This window comes from Cucurbita pepo, chromosome LG17, assembly GCF_002806865.2.
Source record: "Cucurbita pepo subsp. pepo cultivar mu-cu-16 chromosome LG17, ASM280686v2, whole genome shotgun sequence".
In the NCBI taxonomy this organism is placed as follows: Eukaryota; Viridiplantae; Streptophyta; class Magnoliopsida; order Cucurbitales; family Cucurbitaceae; genus Cucurbita; species Cucurbita pepo.
The window spans coordinates 1364889-1382916 of record NC_036654.1 but is presented as its reverse complement, the minus strand read 5'-3'; the positions used below and the strand labels follow the sequence as shown (position 1 = coordinate 1382916).

Below are 18028 nucleotides of genomic sequence, written 5' to 3'. Positions count from 1 at the left end.
AGCAAAACGTCTCGTCCATGAATTAGAGAACAAAAAAAGCAACTCGAGCGATGAATTTTCTATCGACTTCCATTATTTTAATTAATTAAAATACAATAAGACATTTATTTTAAGATTGTTTTGACCTTGGAAAGTTGACTGGTTTAAAATATAAACCAAAAAATTGAATTTAGTTTAAAAAGAATTAAAAGTATATTTGTAAGACAAGAGGTGTCCACGTGTCATGGGAGGTCAAAATAACAACGTTAAACAAAGGTAGAGATTGGCCCACCGCGACCATCGGGTTGACCAGTGGTTGAATGCCAGGCTGACGGCGCACGGACATCCCTACACTTAGAAAAATAACAACTTTCCCTCTCTCTCTCTAACTTTCTCTCTCTAGAAACCAAAAAAATCATACACAGACACACAGACAGGACATTTCTCCTTGTTTTTTACTATAAATCTCTGTCTCTGTTTTATCCTGTTTGGCTTCCCATGGAGATTTGTTTTTTGTGTTCTTTGTATTTCTTCTTCCATTTCACTGAAACTTCTTCTTTGATGCACCAAAATCCACTGTTTTTCTGTTCTTTTGCATTTTAGAAACAGCCCCTTTTGGTTCATTCTACTCCAGCTATGTTGCAGGACGTCGGCCGCCGCTCTGTGTCGGAGAAAATCCTCCCCATTGTAATCTTCTTACCCTGTTTTCTCTCTTTTTGTATGATATTCGTGAGTGTTCGAGTCAGCTTCGTCGGTCGTCGTCTCGTTTTTCATGAATGCCCTCAAGGTGTATGATAAAATTCCCAGCTGCCATTTTTAGTTCTTTGTGCTTGAGAAATGGATCCTAGGAACATGTGGTTAGGAATCACGACTCTCTACAATGATATGATATTGGCTCTTGTGGCTTTGTTTTTTGTTTTCTCGAAAGGCTCATACCAATGGAGATATATTCATTACTTGTAAACTCATGATCATCCCCTTCCAATGTGGGACTCCCTCTCAACAATTTTCCCCTCGAATAAAGTACACCATAGAGCCTCTCCTGAGATCCTATGTAGCCCTCGAACCGCCTCCCGCCTCCCTTTAATCGATGCTCGACTCCTTTCTTTGGAGCCCTTGAACAAAGGACACCATAGAATCTCCCTTGAGGTCCTATGTAGCCCTCGAACCTCCTCCCACCTCCCCTTAATCGAGGCTCGATTTCTTTCTCTAGAGTTCTCAAACAAAGTACACCCTTTGTTCGACCTTTGAGTCACTTTTGACTACATCTTCGAGACTAGCAACTTAAGTGCATTGCTCTGATACTACGTTAGGAATCATGATTGTCCACTTTGAGTATCAGCTCTCGTGGCTTTGTTTTTGGTTTCCTCAAGAGACGTCATACCGATGGAGATGTATTTCTTACTTATAAACCCATGATCGCCTTCTTAATTAGCCGACTGGGACTCGCTCCCAACAATCCTCACGTGGCTTAAATGTTCTTGTTATATCATTTCTGGGTTTGATTCTTGTTCCTTATGTTTAAGATAAATGAGAGAGAAAATGAAAGTGGGTTTTAAATTCTCTTTGTTTGTCCAAACTTAGAACATTTGCCACTAATCCGACCATATTTAGTATTCCATTAGCGTCTTGCTTTTCCGTCACACGAGCATAAATGCATATCATTTTCAACTTTGCACAACAAACATGCAGCATTAGAGACCATTCCTTCCTTTTGAACACTAACTTTATGTGTTTGTGTGTGCTTTATAATTCTCATCTTCTGGTTCTAATATGAAGAATCGTGCTTCTTGCTCGTTCGAAGCAAACGTCGATTTCTACACAATCGTCGTCCCTAAGATCATATCGGTTGTTATATCAGAACACCCTCTTGTTCTTGTTTTGATCCGTTTCGTTTCTGAAGTGGTTTCTATTTGTAGTTTTGGTATGTGTTCATGGTGTTGATGTCGGCTTTTGATGGTGTCTTCTCAGGAAGAAATCTCGAGTCCGATCAATGCACAAATGTTTGATTTCTGTGACCCCGAGCTGTTCTCGACGCTTCAGAACTCCGAGTTCAATTCTGGCTCGAATTGTTGTTACGACAAGAATTCATCATGTGTTACCAATGTGTCTCATTCTCCAGAAACAGATAACAATGGCAATGGCAATGGCAATACCGTTACGACGGCGGCGGCTGCGTCGTTTATACCTGTTAACGACGCATCGGCCGCTACAACTAACATAGCAGCCAACAGTATCTTTGATTCCAAAGAAGAACTTGACAATGACATCTCTGCTTCCATAGACTTCTCTCCATCAGCTTCCTTTTCAATCCCTCAATATCTCAGCAGCATCCATCCAGGCCAGTTTGATGTTCCTCAAGTGCAGTCCCAGCTACCATTAGTAGATCCCATGACTGAGGGGCTTATGCAGTGTCCTATGCCTCCCGTTGCAACTCTCCTCGACAACGATCTACCGTCGATCTACGTCGACGATTGCTTGTCTTCCTTGACATCCTACATGCCACTGAACCCTTCTTCCCCATCGTGCTCGTTTGTTGGAGCAACCATGACAAACTACCTGCCTGCTGCATCGGTGAACCCCGCTGCATCGTCGGTCGAAAGCTGTGGAATGTTCTCTCTACTCGGAACGGAATTGCAACCGCATGACCTCGATTATCAGGGAGACAACTGTGGAGCCTACAGCCAAGACTATATGCAAGGGACTTTCCATCCACCAGACCTTCAGGTACTTAACTAAATTCGGGTACGAATATGGATCTCCACAATGGTATGATATTGTCCATTTTGAGCATCAGCTCTCCTCGCTTTACTTTTAGTTTCCCCAAAAGGCCTCTACCAATAGAGATGTATTTCTTAGTTATAAACTCATGATCATTCACTTAATTAGCCAACGTAGGACTCCATCCCAACAATCTTCAACAATTCTCCCCTTGAACAAAGTACACTATAGAGTCTCCCCTAAGGCCTATGGAGCCCTCGAATAACCTCCCCTTAATCGAGACTCGACTCTTTCTCTAGAGTCCTCGAACAAAGTACACCCTTTGTTCGACACTTGAGTCAGTTCTGACTACACCTTCGAGGCTTACAACTTCTGTGTTCCACATTTGAGAATTTTGTTGACATGACTTAAGTTAAGAGCATGGCTCCATACGATGTCAGGAATCATGGATCTCCACAATGGTATGATATTGCCCACTTTGAGCACAAACTCTCATAGTTTTACTTTGGGCTTCCTCAATAGGCTTCATGCCAATGGAGATGTATTCCTTACTTATAAACCCATGATTATTCTCTAAATTAGCCAACTTGAGACTCTCCCTCCCAACAATCCTCCCCTAAGGCCTATGGAGCCCTCGAACAGCCTCCCCTCAATCGAGGCTCGACTCATTCTCTGGAGTCCTCGAACAAAGTACACCATTTGTTCGACACTTCAGTCACTTTTGTCTACACCTTCGAGACTCACAACTTCTTTATTCAACATTTGAGGATTCTATTGACATGGTCAAGTTAAGAGCATGACTCGATACCATGTCAGGAGTCACGACCCTCATTGTCCACTTTGAGTATAATCTCTCGTGGTTTTGCTCTGGGCTTTCCCAAAAGGCCTCATACCTTAAATTAGTCAACTCCTTCGAACAATCCTCAACAAATGTTACGATAACGACGAGCTAAACAATCCAATACATTTTGTTGCATATAAGGTGGTAAACAATGAGAAGATACAAGTGGGAGGTGGAGGTGGGGCAATGAAGTGCACAGGCATAGCATCAGAGCTCTCAAGCTTGAAGGACAGTAGCTTCAAAGTGGGAAAGCTGTCAGTGGAAGAGAGGAAGGAGAAGATTCATAGGTACATAAAGAAAAGGAACGAGAGGAATTTCAGCAAGAAAATAAAGGTCCATTCTCAATCATTCTCTCTTATGTCTTTCTGTTTATGATCAAACTCGAGACGTCGCTGACGGCGAGAATCGAAATGATCGACAGTATGCGTGTCGGAAAACGCTAGCAGATAGCCGACCACGGGTTCGGGGACGGTTCGCAAAGAACGACGAATTGGCAGAGACTCAAAGGGCAGGTGGTAGCAACCATGAAAGAGAAGAAGAAGTAAAGGTCCTGAACTTTGAGCCAATTGTATTGAACTAAATTGATATGAATCAATGGCTGGTGTGTGTTTGCAGGTAGTGGTGAAGGAAGAAGATAGCTTGGTTGATTCCTCTGATATCTTTGCTCATATCACTGGTGTCAACTCCTTCAAATGCAGCTATCCAATCCAGTCATGGATTTGATTATTAAAAATTAAATAAAATCATTAAAAAATAATAATAATAAATTAAAAATTAAAAATAAAAAAATAAAAATAAAAAAATAAAAAAAAAAAGAAGGAAAAAACTACAATTTTGCAGGACCCAAATGAATAAATATTTGTGGTATGAAGTAGAAAGAGATAGTGAAGAAGGGCCAAAAATAGAAATAAGTTTGAGTGAGGCCCCACTTAGCAATCAAACTTAGAGATCTTTTGTTGATCAATTTGTAGATATCTTATCAACAAATTTCAAAATCCTTGATTTGTAAATCTTAGGGTTTTTTGCCCTTATAATTAATATAATACATTTTCAAATTTAATTTTAAAGTTGCTTCCAACGTATTTTAAGGGTGTGTGTAGGTTGGGTCGAAGAAGTATTTTTTACTAACCTGAGATTTTTGGGTTTGTTGGATTGGTAGCTCGAGCAGTCTGAATGGAGTTCACAACCCAACTTTTCCGAGATATTTTAAGGGTGTGTGTAGGTTGGGTCCAAGAAATATTTTTGACTAACCTAAGATTTTCGAGTTGGTTGGGTTGGTAGCTCGAACAGCCTGAATAGAGTTCACAACCCAACTTTTCCGAGATATTTTAAGGGTGTGTGTAGGTTGGGTCGAAGAAATATTTTTGACTAACCTGAAATTTTCGGGTTGGTTGGGTTGGTAGCTCAAACAGCGTGAATAGAGTTCACAACCCAACTTTACCCATCTCTTTATTTTCAGGTTATGTTGAATTGAGCTGTCGGTTTATTTTTTTAGTTGTTTTAAAAAAATATACTTATCTATGTCAAATTAAAATTTCATAAAACTTAAATATTAGATATTCATAAATCATAACGCATCATTAATATCGGTCACAGACATTAAATATTCTTAATTTTCATAATAATTTTAAAAGTAGCGTTGAGTTGAGCTACGAGTATTTTAATCATGAAGTAACCCCACTATTAGGGGTTGAATGCAAGAACATGTAAATGTAATGATCGGATCTATCATATCAGTTTTTTTTCCTACGGCACTATGCTAATGGGCAGCTTGAATGTGTATCATATACTCTACACATAGCTCATACGTGTAAGTATGGGTTCACCAAATAGTTCGCATACCGCTGAGAGTTGAGCTATATAACTCTTTTTTTTTTTTAATTGGTTAACTGGTCAGGTTGACCTATAAAAAAAATTTCAACTTGTGAATTGATTTGATTTTTCAATTTTCAGAAAATTCAACTCAAATTGGACCGAACAAAAAATCTAATTTAATAGACACATTATGATTTTGGTTAGTTGAGTTGTCGAGTCATACCTATAAAGTAACCTTAAAAAACATAACCATTATGGTCTTAATTTCAATTATTTTAATTAATTTATGTTTTCGTGTAGTTTTTAAAAAATCCTATAATTTTTATTTTATTATACATACATATTCTTAATGAAAATTAAATAATTCAAAATTTTAAAATGTCAAATTAAATAATACATAAAATAAAAATATATATTGCATTAAGCCAATAATTTAAGACTTATTTGTGATAGCCAAAATAATTAATTATATAATTTTATTCAAATTGGGCCCTTAGGAAGGAAGAGATACAGAAACAAACCCTAGATCCCATCGTTATATAAATCGCTGCATAACCCTAATTTCCTCTCAGTTTCTCGTTTCAGCCGGCAAAAATGTCGAAGCGAGGTAAGCAAATCCTTGTTCCCATCCTGTTTATTCTTTGCAGCTTAGCCATCTAGGGTTTAGTTTTTCGATTTTTGGTTCTTCTGCTCTATGTTTTCACCGGAAGATTATGCTCTTGTTTCATTTGCATTGAGAATATCTGTTTTTGCGGGTTTTTATTGAATCTGTATACGACCTGCAATTTGTTAGTGGAGATTTATTTTACTTTGTGGAAGGGATGTCGATTTTATGTGTGTGAGATTTGGAATGTGTATGATCGATTTATTTCTTGTTGGTCAGGGCGCGGAGGTTCTGCAGGTAACAAGTTTAGGATGTCACTGGGTCTGCCGGTAGCGGCGACAGTGAACTGTGCCGACAACACTGGAGCTAAGAACCTGTACATCATCTCAGTGAAGGGTATCAAGGGCCGTTTGAACAGGTTGCCATCGGCTTGTGTTGGAGACATGGTTATGGCCACTGTCAAAAAGGGGAAGCCTGATCTCCGTAAGAAGGTCCTTCCTGCTGTCATTGTTAGGCAGCGCAAGCCATGGAGGCGAAAGGATGGAGTTTTCATGTACTTCGAAGGTATATATGTTTGTAATTTTTTGTGTTTCGGAAACCAATATGATGCACGAACTTTGATCTGGAATTGTGTTTTCCCGTTGACGTTTGCTATCTATCACACGAGAGAAACAATGTATATTTTTAGGGTTGACGTTTGCCACTTGATCATTCCCGGATGATTGCGTCTAATTGAATTTTATGTCTTTGGGCCTTTGTTATTAACTGGTATCCTTGCTGTTATGGGGTTGCTTGCATTGTTCAAACATGATAATTCCATGATTAACAGTTCTACTGAAGCCAGATGCAGCACCTGTTAGTGAATTTAGTTTTGAGTTTCTTAGATGTTTATTTAGTTTTCATTAAGGTTCTACGTTTTACTGGGGTCAAATAGCCAAATAGGGTCGTTTAAAAAAAAAAATAATCACTCTCTATAAAACCTATTTGGTAAGATAGGCCGTGTGTGCTTGTTTTGTCTTCATGGACTCACTATCAATGCGTCCCTAATATGAAATTAACAGAAAGCAACATATTGTAATGGTGTCCTCCATCTAGCTTCCAGGCATAAGTCAGGTATCCTCCTTATTGTAATGGTTGATACAGTTACGAGTCTGGTAAATTGACAGTGTCCATCGTTGCAGATATGTTGAAGCTTCCATACTCATATCAGCTCCATGTGGACAGTACACTGATTTAGTTTATAATACTTCCATCCTTGATCTCATTGTTGCCATTTAGTATAAGATCATCTTTCCTAAACAGCTGATTCATCAGTATAGAAATTTTGTTTAAAAGTGTTTCTTTAAGTACTATTTTCTGATTTGAAATATAATATTCTTCGCAGATAATGCTGGAGTGATTGTGAACCCGAAAGGAGAAATGAAAGGTATGATTCATTCATCAGGAGAAAGAGATGCACGTTTTCCTTTTTCCTTTAGTTTTTAACCCTTTACAGGTTTATCATGTTGGTTTATTGCTGCTGCTATTACAGGTTCGGCAATTACGGGTCCTATTGGAAAGGAGTGTGCGGATCTATGGCCTAGGATTGCAAGTGCAGCCAATGCTATCGTTTAATTTTGTTTTAAAGTTTCAATCTTCTCGATTCTGTGGTCAGTTGTAATCATTTTTGACATCCTAGTGTTTCTTATAGTACTAATTTATTACCTCTTTGGATGGTATCTTTCTAAAACAATGAATTAGATGTTGAGTTGATAAGAAATTTTTAGAATTTGTCTTGAATGTTTCCAACAGTTCATAAATAGCTATCATCTCATGTTATTTTGCCCTTGCAAGCTTGTCTTGTGGGTTGATAGAAAAATGTTTAGGATTCGTGTTCAAGATAACTTGAGATTGCAGCTCGGCCATAACCCTCAAGGTTTTAGAACGTTGTTACAGGTTGAGTTTTCTCCAGGCTTCCCCTAACCCGTAAGGTTTTAGAATGTTTATGATAGGGGGAGGGATCTTTACACCCTTCTAAAGAATGTTTAAAGAATGTTTTGTTTCGGTTTTCTCCTATTCTATAGGACGGTTGAGAAAGAATATATTTTCTTTTTATATTCAGCATTAATAATTAGTTTTTAAGGATTTTCTTTTTATATTCAGCATTAATAATTAGTTTTTAAGTGATCTTTCTAAACCAGTTTAGCTCATGAATTTTGCTTACGTAAAAAAAATCTAAAATTAAACAATATTCTGTTCGTAATTTGAAAGTTTTATAACTAGATAGACAAATTTCAAAACTTCAAGANTTTTTTTTTTTTTTTTTTTTTTTTTTTTTTTTTTTTTTTTTTTAAATCGAACTTAAAATATCCAATTTAAAATCTCAATATCGAAAAATATTGCAATATTTTTATTTTTCAATTCAACAATTACATAACGTCGAACTATCTGACTTTTAAAATGATAATACTTTTAAAATGATAATTAGTGTCGAACCATGTATTAAATTGAAAATGAAAAATGAGTCAAATGAAAAGAGAATATTAAATTGAAAATGAAAAATGAGTCAAATGAAAAGAGAAACTGAAAAGAGAAACTACAAAAATATTATTGTTTAGGTATAAAAATCTTTAAATTTATATGGGGAGGCAGTAAATTTAGAAATTAGTAAGTTAAATTGTTATTTTCCTTATTTAGAAAAAAAAAAAAGAAAAACTCTAAATTTTCATATTTTCTAATTAATGGTAGCCTTTTTCTGTTTTCTTTTTGTTATTTTCCAATAATTTTACGGGCCTCGGGTCGGGGTTTAGAAGAGTTTTGGGCCTAGGGCTTTAGTCAAAACCCAATCGAATTCGAGAAGGTGAGTTGTTCTACATCAAAACCCAATCGATCAAGCTTAAAGCCTAAAGCTTCGTCTGTGATTTTCCTGCCCCCTAGTTCCTCCGAGAAAAAGAGAGGTATTTTTCAACCCAAGATATGGCCGGTGAGGTAGCGGTAGAGGGTGCTGCGGCGGCGACTGAAGTACCCGATTCCAATCAGCAGTCCCACAAATTGGAGAGAAAATGGACCTTTTGGTTTGATAATCAGTCGCGGCCGAAGCAAGGCGCCGCTTGGGGCTCCTCTCTGCGCAAGGTCTATACCTTCGACACCGTCGAGGAATTTTGGTGGTACGTTCTTGGATCCTTTTCTGCGTTGATGTTTAGATTTGGCCTTTTCCCCTTCTGTAAATATTCTCTTTTGCTAGATTAGGGCATAGCTCTTTTGGATTTTAACTAACCAGTCGTGTATTGAAGAGAATTGTTTGTCATGTATGCGTATTTGATTGGATTCTCTTACGCTGTGGGGGTTGTGTTTCATTTTTCTTTGAAGTCGAACCACGATTTTTTACGAGGTGATTGGACAAGAGCCAATAGACCAGATTTGTTATTTTTACGATTTGTGATTTCGACTATTCTGCAGTTTGTACGATCAGATACCAAAGCCGAGCAAGTTGCCGGCCAATGCAGATTTTCACTTGTTCAAATCTGGAGTTGAGCCGAAATGGGAAGATCCTGAGTGCGCTAATGGAGGAAAATGGACTGTCACGAGCAGTAGAAAGGCTAATCTTGATAGCATGTGGCTGGAAACGGTATAGAAACCGTCGAATAATTTTATGCTGAAGTTGTTTATTTGTATGCCTCATGAGTCTGTGGTAATTGCTTGCTGTAATATGATCGAAATCTGCATTGTTTTCTTCCATTGCTAGTTGATGGCTTTAATTGGGGAACAATTCGAGGAGTCTGATGAGATTTGTGGCGTAGTTGCCAGTGTGCGCCAGAGGCAGGACAAACTTGCATTATGGACAAAGAATGCAACAAATGAGGCTGCTCAGGTTTGCCTCCTTTTATTGATTTTGTATATAATAGTGAAACCTGTCTTCTACGAGATTATTGGGAACAAACCTATTTTCTCTGAGGTTTTGGTTTGGTTCTTTCTGCTGTTTATGATTCTTTTTGAGATCTTATTTGACATTCTTGAAGTTTTTGAGAGAGATCATGTTTTCTGCTTATATGAAAATTATCTTCGCTTATTCCGTAAACGTATAGTTGTTGTTGTGAATGTGCAGATTACTAATTGTGTGTAGCTCCTCTTGTTTGCTTTATTTTGGCCTCTTTTGGGCTGATCTTTCTTGCAGTGCTTTCCTTTGTTTGCTCTATGAATTTTGGCTTCTCTATGAATCATGTCTTGCTCTATTTCATTCATACACTCATGCTAAGTATTCCAGTACAAAATGTTACTGCATCGTTTTACATTTGTTCTTAGAATTTGTCTATTCATTAGATTGCTAGCCATTGCATTTATAACATATTACCTTTATCTTAAATCAAATGCAATTTATTAGGTGACGTTTAGAACCCAAGTTTAACCTCAACCAGCAAGGGACTATGGAGGGCCTAGCGCGATTTGGCTTTGACTTAATTGATTTTGGATGTATCAAAGAATGTTACCTGCTGCTTTCCTTCTCTTTGTTATTATGCAAGTTGAATTTTTAAGCAAAGATGCCTTTAGTGAATAGGAGCCAACTAGCTTTGCACTCTTTCTTCAGTATGTTTCAAGTTGTAACTTGTTTCAAGATCTCTGGTTAGACAGTTTGCAAATATTGAGAGTAAAGTAGATGTCGAAAATATATTTTGTATCATTATTACTTTTGACATGGTGAATTCAGTCCCCTGACATACCGCCCCTTAAAGCTTCTAAGCAAAGTTCTAAAGACTATGGCTTACTCTGTTGCTTTTCACCATTTGGTGCAGATGAGCCTTGGTAGGAAATGGAAGGAGATCATCGACGTCACCGACAAGATTTCCTTCAGCTTTCATGTAAGCACCAGTTTTATGGCCATCAACATTTTCTCCCGTTCCCCTCATTTTGTCTATTAAATCTCTCTGTTTTGGTTGGCTGTAGGAGGACTTGAGGAGGGAAAAGTCGGCAAAATCTCGATACAGTGTCTGATCATCAACTAGATCATGTTGCCGTGCTAAATTTTGAGGAAAATACTAAAAATGTTATTTCGACATACTTGTCATTGTTATATTTCCTTCTTTTGTTGGCTTTGTTTTTGGATCCAAGACAATCGATTCAGATCTTCCATGCTTTGAATGCCCAGAATTTTACTTCAATTTATATGTTGGAACATACCCATCTAGAAGTGAAGCAATATACTGAAATTATTGTATTGTATGATTCCATAATCACATCTCATAGAGCAGATTTATGGGGAGGAGGGCCGTCTCATTTGGTTGAATATTTTGATTTGTTCTTTACTGCTTTGCCAGAATTACAGAAGAATGAAGCACTTCCTGTGTCTAAAGAGTGAGTTTTAAGAAAGTAACATTACAGCTGATGAACTTGAAGCAAATGGAAAGCAGGAGAGCATGAGAAGACGAAGAAGAAGAAGAAGAGCAGAGATGATATCTCTCAGGCAAGGAATCCAAGTTTTTCTCCATTCTTCTTTGCTAGCCTGATTAATCCTTGTCTTTGCTTTCCATCTGCTCCAATTGACTTGCAAAACTCTGTGATTACCTGAGAAACAACAAAATTCAGGAAAACTAGATGTGTTTTGAATCTGAATCTAATTGTTTATGCGTCCGTTTGATGATGATTTGGTTACATTACTATCGAAGTAGGACGGTTTTGAAAAACTAGACGTGTTTTGGTTTGATTCGGTTTTCTTGCTTACTCGAATCTGATGCTTATTTGGTTCTTGGTTATTGTAAATTTTGGACCTTTTTTTCCCCTTGATTTAAAGTTTGAAATGATCTATAAGTGAGAGGAGATTAAGGGGGAAAAAGATGCATTACCTGAGAATGCAAGGCAATTGCTTTGCCTCTAAGCTGGTTGAAGCGCTTCTTGCCGATGAGATTCCGAGTAACTACAACCAATGGCGCAAAAACCCCTTTACCCTCATTGACGTTCTTCATCATCGGCCGGAACCTCACCGCCTTCCCCATGCCCACTTGCACTGCCGCCGGCTTCACCGCCAGCAGCGCATAGTCCTCTCCAGCCACGGAAGAACCCCATCCTCCAAGGAAAGTAGAAGAACAGGACAATCCAGTTGCAGAAATGGAAGTGGACGCCATGGAAACAGCTTCTTCCTCTTCTTTCTCTGGTACGAGTCCCTCTGCTTCTCCGTTTGATGCTTGGATGTAAAATGTGGGTGAGGAAATTGGGGAGTGAGAGAGAGGGATTGTGAGCCACACACCGCGTTAGGGTTTTGGCGTCTAGTTTGAAAAGCAGAGATGTGAATGTGAATGTGAATTGTTCATGCGATTGCTTCAACGGTCCATAATTTGGGAAGAATATGAGGTGGTTGAACTGTATTGGTGTGGTGTTTGCTTCGGCAACGGGGCCCTGTGTGCTGCTAATCTTATCAGCGTGGCTCCATATCCGCCGCGAAGAAGACGAAGCCACCCCTATTTCACAATTTCGTCCTCTCATTATTATTATTATTAATCTTAGATTTAAAAATATAGAAAACACCTATTTTACCTTAGAATTTAATTTAGTTCCATTTTCAATTTCATTTTTTTTATTAATAAATAAATAACATTTTTCTCCTTATTTCGCTCATGGCGGTTACTATAATATTTTCTTGAGCTTAAATGTTATTTATTTATTATTATTATTATTATTATTATTTAAATATATATAATTTATATTTATATTAATTTTACACGTTTTAAAACTTTTTAATGAGCTTTAAAATACTAATGTACACCTTTTTTTAATGAGCTGGTTTGAATAGACTTTAAAATAAATTATGTTAAGTTTGATCTATCAATATTAAAATGATAATTAGTATTGATATTATGGTCTAAATTTTGTTAATTTGCTTACTAATTTAAAAAAAAAAACTCACTTTTTTTTTTCTAAAATTCTATAAATTTTATATTGTATGCATATTTTATAATTCATTGCATAAAAAAATTTTGGACAAAAATTTAAAAATAAAATTGCAATATTTTTAAAATTTGATGTCAACATTTATCTAAATTTGAGGTGCAATTTAATAAAACAAAAAGTTTAGAATTTAAATTTTACTTAAATTTATAATTGAGGTTGTATTAATGCATTGTCTTAGCATTATTTAATACCCAACCAATTTATTATTATTATTATTATTATTATTATTATTATGTTGAAAAAAAAAATAGACAACTTATTTTAGGCTTTACATTCATTTCTGTAATTAAGTTTTTGTAGCTTCTAAGTTCCTTTACCTCACAAATTATGCTTAAATTATAAGGAATGGAACTTTAAAAAAATCCAATTATTAAAAAAGAAAAACAAAATAATTAAAGAAAAATCACTTCATCTATGAAATTGAATCGTTCTTCTAAGCATTTCATTCATCAAGCTTGTTTTTGTTGAGCGGATTGAAGCTTCAGGGTCAACGATCGGCCAGCTCGGTCTTCCCAAGGGAAGAATTCGAGAGCAAACGATGAACCCATCAACAAAATGAATCGAATTCTTCAACAAAATCAATAGCCCTTTCAATGGCGTCATTAGCAGCGCATCTCTCCGCCGCCCTCTTCCTCGTTCCCATAGGCGTTCGTCGGCTACTCTGTTCTTCCTCTGTTTACATCAACAACCCATCGCTTTACCGATCAAGAACATGGTACTTATCCGAACCCAAATGGAAAAATTTCGATTTATATTCTCTGATCCTCCTCCTCCCCATTGCCGCCTTCTCTGAAATCTTCCTTTTCCTTGCATTTTCCGGGAACCCCACTTACAAATTTGCATTTTCCCACCAATCAATGGCCATTTTCTTCTTCTGGGCCCTCACGATTCTCATTATTTTGCGGGAAAATCTCGACCCTCTTCTTGTAAGTGAGAGTTTCATCTTCGTTTTCGCTGGAATCGCTTTTCTCATTGAGTATTCAGTGATTGGCAATGGTATTACTGGTCTTGGTGGCGCTTTTTATCACTTATCTAGCGGATTAGCCCTTCTTTGTGCTTGTTGTTGCCTGTATTTATCTGTGAAACCCTCTGCATTTTTCGCTGAATTTCTACTTTCTTCTGGCTTAACGTTTAAGGGTACATGGATGTTCCAAATTGGGTTGTCTTTGTATACCGATGCGTTTGCTTTGAAGGGTTGTCGTGCAATGTTGGTATTGCCTGCTACACAAGATGCTTTTGTTCAATGTGATCTTGAGGAGGATCAGATGAGGGGTATTGCTTTGATGAACTTAATATTCATTGGCCATGCTTTTTTGGTTTTGATCTTGGGTTTTGGCTTGATTGGTTTGTTGTCTTGCAACAAGCTTTTTAGGTGCCGCGAGGGGAGCGGCCCTTTGTTGGCTGAGTTTGGACAAGAAACCATGTTGAGTTCATCGTCTCCTGAGATTGAAATGGAGTGAAATTGTATGGCTTCTCATTCATTACTCTATCTTTACACCAAAATAACGATTTGTTCATTCATATTGTGGCTTTGGCGTATAGTAAATGTTCATGAGTTCTTGTTCTTATATCTTCTTTTTGATGTTTTGATCATTAGAGAAATGAAGTAGATTAGTTTGCCTGCTGTTTAGTGTGAAGAAAGTCTTCATCAAAGACACTTTAGTTTAAAACGTGTAGGCCTACCGAGCGGGTACTTTCAAATCTGAAAGCACGAATCCTCGGTGAAGAATATAATCCCTCTCTTATTTCTTTTTTGTATCCCCCTGTTCCAATCTCCTTCTCGAGTCTTGGGAAATTGAAGCGACCCCACCTTTTCTACCGAGATTGAGAAGTAGTGATAAGGGTTCGAGTCTGCTTATCTCCACTTCAACTGCAGCAACTTCAAAGAGCCTCGTTGACAAACAAAATCTCAGAATCTCCACGGTTCCAGCTACGTGAGGTAACTCTATGTTTCAGGTGAGGAAATTGCAATATTTTCTGTGGATTGTGAGAGATTTTCATATATTGAATGATTGTGAGAGATTATCTTATTGAAAAGATTGTGTGAGGTCCCACAACGGTTGGAGAGGGGAACGAAACATTCCTTATAAGGGTGTGAAAACCTCTCCTTAGTAGACGCGTTTTAAAAATCGTGGGCCTGATGACGATACGTAATGAGTCAAAGCGGACAATATCTTCTAGTAGTGGGTTTAGGTTGTTACAAATGGTATCAGAGCCAGACACTGGGTGATGTGCTAGCGAGGACGCTGGCCCCTAAAGTGGGTGGATTGTGAAATCCCACATCGGTTGGAGAAGGGAATGAAGCATTCCTTATAAGAGTGTGGAAACCTCTCCTTAGTAGTCGCGTTTTAAAAACCATGAGGGTTGATGATGATACGTAACGGGCCAAAGTGGACAATATCTACTAGCGGTGGGCTTGGGCTGTCACAAATGGTATCAGAGCTAGACACCGGGTGGTGTGCTAGCGAGGACGTTGGGTCCCCAAGGGGAGTGGATTGTGAGATCTCACATCGGTTGGAGAGGGAACGAAGCATTCCTTATAAGAGTGTGGAAACCTCTCCTAAGTAGACGCGTTTTAAAAATCATGAGGCTGATGATGATACGTAACGGGCCAAAGTGGACAATATCTACTAGCGGTGGGCTTGGGCTGTCACAAATGGTATCAGAGCTAGACACCGGGTGGTGTGCTAGCGAGGACGTTGGGTCCCCAAGGGGAGTGGATTGTGAGATCTCACATCGGTTGGAGAGGGAACGAAGCATTCCTTATAAGAGTGTGGAAACCTCTCCTAAGTAGACGCGTTTTAAAAATCATGAGGCTGATGACGATACGTAACGGGCCAAAGTGGACAATATCTGCTAGCGGTGGGCTTGGGCTGTCACAAATGGTATCAGAGCCGGACACCGGGGGTGTGCTAGCGAGGACGCTGGGTCCCCAAAGGGAGTGGATTGTAAGATCTCACATCAGTTGGAGAGGGGAACGAAGCATTCCTTATGAGGGTGTGGAAACCTCTCCCTAGTAGACGCATTTTAAAAACCATGAGGTTGATGACGATACGTAAAGAGCCAAAGTGGACAAAATTTGCTAGCAGTGGGCTTAGGCTGTTAGAAATGGCATCAGAGCCAGACACCGGGTGGTGTGCTAGCTAGGACGCTGGAACTTCAAGGGGAGTGGATTGTGAGATCCCACATCAGATGGAGAGGGGAACAAAGCATTCCTTATAAGGGTGTGGAAACCTCTCTCTAGTAGATGTGCTTTGAAAACCGTGAGGCTGATTGCAATACGTAACGAGCCAAAGCGCAGACAATAACTGTTAACGGTGAGCTTGATCAACTCATTTAGAAACACATCCGGTTAGTTCTGTTCTCAAAATACATGGATGACCGAGATTTAGATCAGTAAGACAACTCTTGAACATGTTATTTGATCAAACAATTTCGTCTAACAACAGAAAGCAAATCTTAAACAAACTTACCAAACAAATCATAATAAATCATTCAAAAAAAGAAAAATACAAACAATCTTCTACACATGAATCTAATGACTGATTATCCTTTATGCAGTTCAGACAACCAATCCGAGAGGCTCGAATGCACCGGGTTTTCTTGCTTTTGAGTATCAGGTAAGCTCGAACTTAGTCTCGAATTCAATGTCGATTCATTTAAACTGAAAAATGCTGGAGATTGTGGCTGCTCTGATGTCTTAACCTTGTTGTTCATCTGCTGCTTACTGATTGTCCCTGCTTTTGCTTTAGCTGTTCTCCATTGAGTAAGATTTTCTATTGGTTTTAGAACAGAATGAACTTGTTGGCTCCTGTCTACACTATTAGTTTCAAACTCATCATGTTCTTCATCAATCTCACTGTCTTCCAAATCACTTTCACCGTATCCGAAATCATCTTCTTCGTCGTCACAACTATCCGCACAATTCTGGTATCTGTGGTTTTGAGGGTAATTTCCCGGATTCGGGGTCGTAAACTCCTTGTCCAGGAGTGAAGTAGTATCAGTTCTAGCTGTTGCTTCTTGGCTATGTTCTTCGGTTTTTACCTCTTCGTCACTCTCCAGGAAATAGTGGTCATCTGGAACAGGTTCGTAGGTCTGGACGTTTAGATTAAAGCTAACTTTCTTCCTGATTTTCACCCAAGCCTGCTCCTTAGATCTATCCCTGACAACGACCCTAACAATTTAAGCACAGCTCAACTAGTACTTATCAAGGTTAAAGATTTGAATCCCACCCTACGTCCTATTGAACAAACAAAACAAAGAAAGTCGACAAACACTCATCACCCACCTTGGTTTAGAATTCTGAATCTCGGGTTTGTCCGTAACGTCACAAGTTGTTACCTGAGAGGAATCTAAAGGCTCGTAGCTTAGACGTATCTGTCAAACGATTTACACACACAATTCTATAACGAGCCATCCAACAAGAGAACATAATTTAGATAGAAATGAAGGATAAAAGCATAGAGATTGAATCTATTACTTGGTTGCTAACTGTGAGTCCATCTACCGGTGATCGGCGTTTCTTCCGACGCTTATGAAACCCGAAACAAGCTAGAAAACACCCCATCGAAGCTCAAGGAAGCTGTGTTAGATTTGGTTGTTCCATTTACAGAGGCAGGCAAGAAAGGGAAAGGGGAAATGTTGGAAGTTTGAAAAATGCATTTGGCTCCAAAGTGGTTTGAAAAGTAAGACGAACGTTGGCGCTTGTAATGAATGCAACCCCAATCAAGTGGGCGCCTACACACACTTTTGTTAAAGATACCATAAAATTGATACCATCAAATTGGATTCTTCTTCTATATGAAGTAGTAAAATCTCTTTTTTGTCCTCTCTATTTCTCTTTTTCTTTTCCATTTTCTCGGGTCTTTTTTGTCATTTAACATCCGCTTAATTCAATCTTAAAATTATTGATTTAAATATTTTCTTAATTTTAAATAAATAATTTATAACTTTTATATAGAAGCTTATAATTTATTAAATAAAAAGTATAATGTTTATTAACCAATTGAGTAATATTTGGTTGAAAAGAAAAGAAAAAATCATGTTATCATCGCATTGTCAAGACAGTAGACGATTGTTTTAATTCAGTGAACAAGTCAACCGTGTAAAAATTGGACTTGGGTCAATTCGTATGGTTGAAACTACGTTTT

The 18028-nt window shown here is 38.1% G+C and overlaps 6 protein-coding genes across 13 annotated transcripts; 4 read left to right on the top strand and 2 right to left on the bottom strand.

Annotated features, from left to right (window-relative positions):
* The first annotated feature begins 532 nt into the window (after positions 1–532).
* LOC111779024 lies at positions 533–4307 on the top strand. 2 transcript variants are annotated; one of them, XM_023659055.1, is made up of 5 exons: positions 533–666; positions 1951–2706; positions 3683–3874; positions 3963–4088; positions 4157–4307. In XM_023659055.1, the coding sequence occupies exons 1-5, from the start codon at positions 616–618 to the stop codon at positions 4262–4264; spliced, it is 1233 nt and encodes a 410-aa protein (XP_023514823.1). In that variant the 5' UTR covers positions 533–615; the 3' UTR covers positions 4265–4307. The 2 variants fall into 2 exon arrangements, with proteins under 2 accessions (XP_023514823.1, XP_023514822.1); XM_023659054.1 differs by lacking the exon at positions 533–666 and adding an exon at positions 1694–1827 and having other exon boundaries at positions 3963–4082.
* A 1529-nt stretch (positions 4308–5836) lies between these two features.
* LOC111779236 (60S ribosomal protein L23) lies at positions 5837–7765 on the top strand. Its single transcript, XM_023659342.1, has 4 exons — positions 5837–5963; positions 6240–6524; positions 7345–7386; positions 7492–7765. The coding sequence occupies exons 1-4, from the start codon at positions 5951–5953 to the stop codon at positions 7572–7574; spliced, it is 423 nt and encodes a 140-aa protein (XP_023515110.1). The 5' UTR covers positions 5837–5950; the 3' UTR covers positions 7575–7765.
* Positions 7766–8843: 1078 nt separating this feature from the next.
* LOC111779016 (eukaryotic translation initiation factor-like) lies at positions 8844–11156 on the top strand. The gene is made up of 5 exons (XM_023659043.1): positions 8844–9106; positions 9399–9567; positions 9685–9810; positions 10730–10795; positions 10881–11156. The coding sequence occupies exons 1-5, from the start codon at positions 8916–8918 to the stop codon at positions 10926–10928; spliced, it is 600 nt and encodes a 199-aa protein (XP_023514811.1). The 5' UTR covers positions 8844–8915; the 3' UTR covers positions 10929–11156.
* An 87-nt stretch (positions 11157–11243) lies between these two features.
* LOC111779017 (protein PROTON GRADIENT REGULATION 5, chloroplastic-like) lies at positions 11244–12379 on the bottom strand. Its single transcript, XM_023659045.1, has 2 exons — positions 11777–12379; positions 11244–11498 (listed from the first exon to the last, which is right to left on the bottom strand). Exons 1-2 carry the CDS (start codon positions 12053–12055, stop codon positions 11394–11396), a joined length of 384 nt encoding a protein of 127 aa, XP_023514813.1. The 5' UTR covers positions 12056–12379; the 3' UTR covers positions 11244–11393.
* Positions 12380–13281: 902 nt separating this feature from the next.
* Positions 13282–16510, top strand: LOC111778067. 5 transcript variants are annotated; one of them, XR_002812472.1, is made up of 3 exons: positions 13282–13593; positions 14015–14817; positions 16440–16510. XR_002812472.1 is itself a non-coding variant. In XM_023657704.1 (2 exons), exons 1-2 carry the CDS (start codon positions 13472–13474, stop codon positions 14336–14338), a joined length of 657 nt encoding a protein of 218 aa, XP_023513472.1. In that variant the 5' UTR covers positions 13282–13471; the 3' UTR covers positions 14339–14448. The 5 variants fall into 5 exon arrangements, 3 of the variants coding, with proteins under 3 accessions (XP_023513472.1, XP_023513471.1, XP_023513470.1); XR_002812471.1 differs by having other exon boundaries at positions 13282–14342; positions 14476–14817; XM_023657704.1 differs by lacking the exon at positions 16440–16510 and having other exon boundaries at positions 13282–13804; positions 14015–14448.
* On the bottom strand, positions 16271–17677 carry LOC111778068. 3 transcript variants are annotated; one of them, XM_023657705.1, is made up of 3 exons: positions 17359–17677; positions 17167–17255; positions 16271–17052 (listed from the first exon to the last, which is right to left on the bottom strand). In XM_023657705.1, the coding sequence occupies exons 1-3, from the start codon at positions 17443–17445 to the stop codon at positions 16425–16427; spliced, it is 804 nt and encodes a 267-aa protein (XP_023513473.1). In that variant the 5' UTR covers positions 17446–17677; the 3' UTR covers positions 16271–16424. The 3 variants fall into 3 exon arrangements, with proteins under 3 accessions (XP_023513473.1, XP_023513475.1, XP_023513474.1); XM_023657707.1 differs by having other exon boundaries at positions 16271–17034; XM_023657706.1 differs by having other exon boundaries at positions 16271–17040; positions 17359–17674.
* Between the last annotated feature and the right edge of the window lie 351 nt (positions 17678–18028).